This window comes from Panulirus ornatus, chromosome 71, assembly GCF_036320965.1.
Source record: "Panulirus ornatus isolate Po-2019 chromosome 71, ASM3632096v1, whole genome shotgun sequence".
Taxonomy (NCBI): domain Eukaryota; kingdom Metazoa; phylum Arthropoda; class Malacostraca; order Decapoda; family Palinuridae; genus Panulirus; species Panulirus ornatus.
This window is the reverse complement of record NC_092294.1, coordinates 15,194,893-15,202,392: the sequence shown is the minus strand read 5'-3', so window position 1 is coordinate 15,202,392 and position 7,500 is coordinate 15,194,893. Positions and strand designations below refer to the sequence as shown.

Below are 7,500 nucleotides of genomic sequence, written 5' to 3'. Positions count from 1 at the left end.
AGACACAACCACAGATGAGTAACATACTCATGACCCCCTCACATCCCCCACTTTTATGAGTAAAACTCCACCCCTGATGAGTAACATAAGTCCCCACACATCCCCCACTTTTATGAGTAAAACTCCACCCCTGATGAGTAACATAAGTCCCCACACATCCCCCACTTTTATGAGTAAAACTCCACCCCTGATGAGTAACATAAGTCCCCTCACATCTCCCCTTTATGAGTAACATACTCATGACCCCCTCACATCCCCCACTTTTATGAGTAAGACACAACCACAGATGAGTAACATACTCATGACCCCCTCACATCCCCCACTTTTATGAGTAAGACACAACCACAGATGAGTAACATACTCATGACCCCCTCACATCCCCCTTTATGAGTAACATACTCATGACCCCCTCACATCCCCCTTTATGAGTAACATACTCATGACCCCCTCACATCCCCCTTTATGAGTAACATACTCATGACCCCCTCACATCCCCCACTTTTATGAGTAAGACACAACCACAGATGAGTAACATACTCATGACCCCCTCACATCCCCCACTTTTATGAGTAAGACATAACCACAGATGAGTAACATACTCATGACCCCCTCACATCCCCCTTTATGAGTAACATACTCATGACCCCCTCACATCCCCCACTTTTATGAGTAAGACACAACCACAGATGAGTAAGAAAAGTCCCCTCACATCCCCCACTTTTATGAGTAAGACACAACCACAGATGAGTAAGAAAAGTCCCCTCACATCCCCCTTTATGAGTAAAACACAACTCCTGATGAGTAACATAAGTCCCCACACATCCCCCACTTTTATGAGTAAGACATAACCACAGATGAGTAAGAAAAGTCCCCTCACATCTCCTTTATGAGTAAGACATAACCACAGATGAGTAAGAAAAGTCCCCTCACATCTCCTTTATGAGTAAGACATAACCACAGATGAGTAAGAAAAGTCCCCTCACATCTCCCCTTTATGAGTAACATACTCATGACCCCCTCACATCCCCCTTTATGAGTAAGACATAACCACAGATGAGTAACATACTCATGACCCCCTCACATCCCCCACTTTTATGAGTAAGACATAACCACAGATGAGTAAGAAAAGTCCCCTCACATCTCCTTTATGAGTAAGACACAACCACAGATGAGTAACATACTCATGACCCCCTCACATCTCCCCTTTATGAGTAAGACATAACCACAGATGAGTAAGAAAAGTCCCCTCACATCTCCCCTTTATGAGTAACATACTCATGACCCCCTCACATCTCCTTTATGAGTAAGACATAACCACAGATGAGTAAGAAAAGTCCCCTCACATCTCCCCTTTATGAGTAACATACTCATGACCCCCTCACATCTCCCCTTTATGAGTAACATACTCATGACCCCCTCACATCTCCCCTTTATGAGTAACATACTCATGACCCCCTCACATCTCCCCTTTATGAGTAAGACATAACCACAGATGAGTAAGAAAAGTCCCCTCACATCTCCCCTTTATGAGTAACATACTCATGACCCCCTCACATCCCCCACTTTTATGAGTAAGACATAACCACAGATGAGTAACATACTCATGACCCCCTCACATCTCCCCTTTATGAGTAAGACATAACCACAGATGAGTAACATACTCATGACCCCCTCACATCTCCTTTATGAGTAAGACATAACCACAGATGAGTAACATACTCATGACCCCCTCACATCTCCCCTTTATGAGTAACATACTCATGACCCCCTCACATCCCCCTTTATGAGTAACATACTCATGACCCCCTCACATCTCCCCTTTATGAGTAACATACTCATGACCCCCTCACATCTCCCCTTTATGAGTAACATACTCATGACCCCCTCACATCCCCCTTTATGAGTAACATACTCATGACCCCCTCACATCCCCCACTTTTATGAGTAAGACATAACCACAGATGAGTAACATACTCATGACCCCCTCACATCTCCCCTTTATGAGTAACATACTCATGACCCCCTCACATCTCCCCTTTATGAGTAACATACTCATGACCCCCTCACATCCCCCTTTATGAGTAACATACTCATGACCCCCTCACATCTCCCCTTTATGAGTAACATACTCATGACCCCCTCACATCCCCCACTTTTATGAGTAAGACATAACCACAGATGAGTAACATACTCATGACCCCCTCACATCTCCCCTTTATGAGTAACATACTCATGACCCCCTCACATCTCCCCTTTATGAGTAAGACACAACCACAGATGAGTAAGAAAAGTCCCCTCACATCCCCCTTTATGAGTAACATACTCATGACCCCCTCACATCCCCCACTTTTATGAGTAAGACACAACCACAGATGAGTAACATACTCATGACCCCCTCACATCCCCCACTTTTATGAGTAAGACATAACCACAGATGAGTAACATACTCATGACCCCCTCACATCCCCCACTTTTATGAGTAAGACATAACCACAGATGAGTAACATACTCATGACCCCCTCACATCTCCCCTTTATGAGTAAGACACAACCACAGATGAGTAACATACTCATGACCCCCTCACATCTCCTTTATGAGTAAAACTCCACCCCTGATGAGTAACATAAGTCCCCTCACATCTCCCCTTTATGAGTAACATACTCATGACCCCCTCACATCTCCTTTATGAGTAAGACACAACCACAGATGAGTAACATACTCATGACCCCCTCACATCTCCCCTTTATGAGTAACATACTCATGACCCCCTCACATCTCCTTTATGAGTAAGACACAACCACAGATGAGTAAGAAAAGTCCCCTCACATCTCCCCTTTATGAGTAACATACTCATGACCCCCTCACATCTCCCCTTTATGAGTAACATACTCATGACCCCCTCACATCTCCCCTTTATGAGTAACATACTCATGACCCCCTCACATCCCCCACTTTTATGAGTAAGACACAACCACAGATGAGTAACATACTCATGACCCCCTCACATCTCCCCTTTATGAGTAACATACTCATGACCCCCTCACATCTCCCCTTTATGAGTAACATACTCATGACCCCCTCACATCTCCCCTTTATGAGTAACATACTCATGACCCCCTCACATCTCCCCTTTATGAGTAACATACTCATGACCCCCTCACATCCCCCTTTATGAGTAACATACTCATGACCCCCTCACATCTCCCCTTTATGAGTAACATACTCATGACCCCCTCACATCCCCCTTTATGAGTAACATACTCATGACCCCCTCACATCCCCCACTTTTATGAGTAAAACTCCACCCCTGATGAGTAACATAAGTCCCCTCACATCTCCCCTTTATGAGTAACATACTCATGACCCCCTCACATCTCCCCTTTATGAGTAACATACTCATGACCCCCTCACATCTCCCCTTTATGAGTAACATACTCATGACCCCCTCACATCCCCCACTTTTATGAGTAAGACACAACCACAGATGAGTAACATACTCATGACCCCCTCACATCCCCCTTTATGAGTAACATACTCATGACCCCCTCACATCTCCCCTTTATGAGTAACATACTCATGACCCCCTCACATCTCCTTTATGAGTAAAACTCCACCCCTGATGAGTAACATAAGTCCCCACACATCCCCCACTTTTATGAGTAAGACATAACCACAGATGAGTAACATACTCATGACCCCCTCACATCCCCCACTTTTATGAGTAAGACATAACCACAGATGAGTAAGAAAAGTCCCCTCACATCTCCCCTTTATGAGTAAGACATAACCACAGATGAGTAACATACTCATGACCCCCTCACATCCCCCACTTTTATGAGTAAGACATAACCACAGATGAGTAACATACTCATGACCCCCTCACATCTCCCCTTTATGAGTAACATACTCATGACCCCCTCACATCTCCCCTTTATGAGTAACATACTCATGACCCCCTCACATCTCCCCTTTATGAGTAACATACTCATGACCCCCTCACATCCCCCTTTATGAGTAACATACTCATGACCCCCTCACATCCCCCACTTTTATGAGTAAGACATAACCACAGATGAGTAACATACTCATGACCCCCTCACATCTCCCCTTTATGAGTAACATACTCATGACCCCCTCACATCTCCTTTATGAGTAAGACATAACCACAGATGAGTAAGAAAAGTCCCCTCACATCTCCCCTTTATGAGTAACATACTCATGACCCCCTCACATCCCCCACTTTTATGAGTAAGACACAACCACAGATGAGTAAGAAAAGTCCCCTCACATCCCCCACTTTTATGAGTAAGACACAACCACAGATGAGTAAGAAAAGTCCCCTCACATCCCCCACTTTTATGAGTAAGACATAACCACAGATGAGTAAGAAAAGTCCCCTCACATCTCCTTTATGAGTAAGACATAACCACAGATGAGTAACATACTCATGACCCCCTCACATCCCCCACTTTTATGAGTAAGACATAACCACAGATGAGTAAGAAAAGTCCCCTCACATCTCCCCTTTATGAGTAAGACACAACCACAGATGAGTAAGAAAAGTCCCCTCACATCTCCCCTTTATGAGTAAGACATAACCACAGATGAGTAACATACTCATGACCCCCTCACATCCCCCACTTTTATGAGTAAAACACAACTCCTGATGAGTAACATAAGTCCCCTCACATCTCCTTTATGAGTAAGACATAACCACAGATGAGTAAGAAAAGTCCCCTCACATCTCCCCTTTATGAGTAAGACATAACCACAGATGAGTAAGAAAAGTCCCCTCACATCTCCCCTTTATGAGTAAGACATAACCACAGATGAGTAACATACTCATGACCCCCTCACATCTCCTTTATGAGTAAGACACAACCACAGATGAGTAACATACTCATGACCCCCTCACATCCCCCACTTTTATGAGTAAGACACAACCACAGATGAGTAAGAAAAGTCCCCTCACATCTCCCCTTTATGAGTAAAACTCCACCCCTGATGAGTAACATAAGTCCCCTCACATCTCCCCTTTATGAGTAAGACATAACCACAGATGAGTAAGAAAAGTCCCCTCACATCTCCTTTATGAGTAAGACACAACCACAGATGAGTAAGAAAAGTCCCCTCACATCTCCCCTTTATGAGTAAGACATAACCACAGATGAGTAACATACTCATGACCCCCTCACATCCCCCTTTATGAGTAAAACTCCACCCCTGATGAGTAACATAAGTCCCCTCACATCCCCCACTTTTATGAGTAAGACACAACCACAGATGAGTAAGAAAAGTCCCCTCACATCTCCCCTTTATGAGTAAGACATAACCACAGATGAGTAAGAAAAGTCCCCTCACATCTCCCCTTTATGAGTAAGACACAACCACAGATGAGTAAGAAAAGTCCCCTCACATCTCCCCTTTATGAGTAACATACTCATGACCCCCTCACATCTCCCCTTTATGAGTAAGACATAACCACAGATGAGTAACATACTCATGACCCCCTCACATCTCCTTTATGAGTAAGACACAACCACAGATGAGTAACATACTCATGACCCCCTCACATCTCCCCTTTATGAGTAACATACTCATGACCCCCTCACATCCCCCACTTTTATGAGTAAGACATAACCACAGATGAGTAAGAAAAGTCCCCTCACATCTCCCCTTTATGAGTAACATACTCATGACCCCCTCACATCTCCTTTATGAGTAAGACATAACCACAGATGAGTAACATACTCATGACCCCCTCACATCCCCCTTTATGAGTAAGACACAACCACAGATGAGTAACATACTCATGACCCCCTCACATCTCCCCTTTATGAGTAAGACACAACCACAGATGAGTAAGAAAAGTCCCCTCACATCTCCCCTTTATGAGTAAAACACAACTCCTGATGAGTAACATAAGTCCCCACACATCCCCCACTTTTATGAGTAAGACACAACCACAGATGAGTAAGAAAAGTCCCCTCACATCTCCCCTTTATGAGTAAAACACAACTCCTGATGAGTAACATAAGTCCCCACACATCCCCCACTTTTATGAGTAAAACACAACCACAGATGAGTAAGAAAAGTCCCCTCACATCTCCCCTTTATGAGTAAAACACAACTCCTGATGAGTAACATAAGTCCCCTCACATCCCCACTTTTATGAGTAAAACACAACTCCTAATGAGTAACAAACGTCCCCTCACATCCCCCACTTTTATGAGTAAGACATAACCACAGATGAGTAACATACTCATGACCCCCTCACATCTCCCCTTTATGAGTAAAACTCCACCCCTGATGAGTAACATAAGCCCCCTCACATCCCCCACTTTATGAGTAAGACATAACCACAGATGAGTAACATACTCATGACCCCCTCACATCTCCCCTTTATGAGTAACATACTCATGACCCCCTCACATCCCCCTTTATGAGTAACATACTCATGACCCCCTCACATCTCCCCTTTATGAGTAACATACTCATGACCCCCTCACATCCCCCTTTATGAGTAACATACTCATGACCCCCTCACATCTCCCCTTTATGAGTAAAACTCCACCCCTGATGAGTAACATAAGTCCCCTCACATCCCCCACTTTATGAGCAACCACAGGGTCGTAAGATACTCACAGCCACTCTGGACTCGGTGAGTCCCAGCCTCATGGCCAGGGCTTCTCTCATGAACACGTCCGGGTAATGAGAGGCCTCAAAGGCCCTTTCGAGTTCTTCCAGCTGCCATGAGTTAAAATTGGTCCTGGAACGCCTCCTTTTGGCTGCAGCGTCTCCATCGACGTCATCCAAATCTGGAAATACACAAGAGAGCCACAGCGTCAATATACACAGGGACAAATAATTATCTGAACATGGAAGGTACTTTTTTTTCTTCTTCTTCTTCTTCTTCGTACGACGAATTGGCTTTAAACTACCCGGCTCAGATGATAGGATATACTTTGATATAGACGATCAAACTTTCTATCATCAATGGTGATGATCGGTTTTTCTTTTTTCTATTTATCTTAAGGACATTAACGATGTAATCATTTGATGGCCCCATTTGGGCACAACAGACCGAATGAAAGCGTGTGAATTTTTTCGTATTTCTTTCGTATTCGTCGAACAAGACGTGAGCGGTGAGCGATAAGCGATACTTCTACTTTATTTCTGAAGGGCGCAAAGTCAAGTATAGGTACTTAAATACTTGGATCTCACTTTTCATAACCATTCTTCCCCATTTCCTACAACCCATGAGCTATGTGATGCCTTGAATTGGTCGTCCACTTTTGCCCCATTACCGCCCCATTACTTTCCAGTAATTTCATTTCCTTCAGTTCACTGAAACGCGATTTTCTTTTTCTTTTCTCTCTTCAAATTCCTACCAGTCAGGCGCTCGGAAATTATCGTCCAATTAAGGTATTAGTAATCGCACCTATGTACGTTTATAATACAGTTTCTTGCAGCAGGGGAAAGCATTTGACTCTGTGTGTG

General features: G+C 44.1%; 1 protein-coding gene across 1 annotated transcript in view; it reads right to left on the bottom strand.

The window, feature by feature from the left end:
- LOC139748004 (uncharacterized) overlaps positions 1-7,500 on the bottom strand; it is a 50,472-nt gene that overhangs the window by 10,746 nt on the left and 32,226 nt on the right. Inside the window, exon 2 of the mRNA XM_071660551.1 lies at positions 6,646-6,818. Coding sequence (XP_071516652.1) covers positions 6,646-6,818 — 173 coding nt within the window. The remainder of the gene's footprint in view (positions 1-6,645; positions 6,819-7,500) is intronic.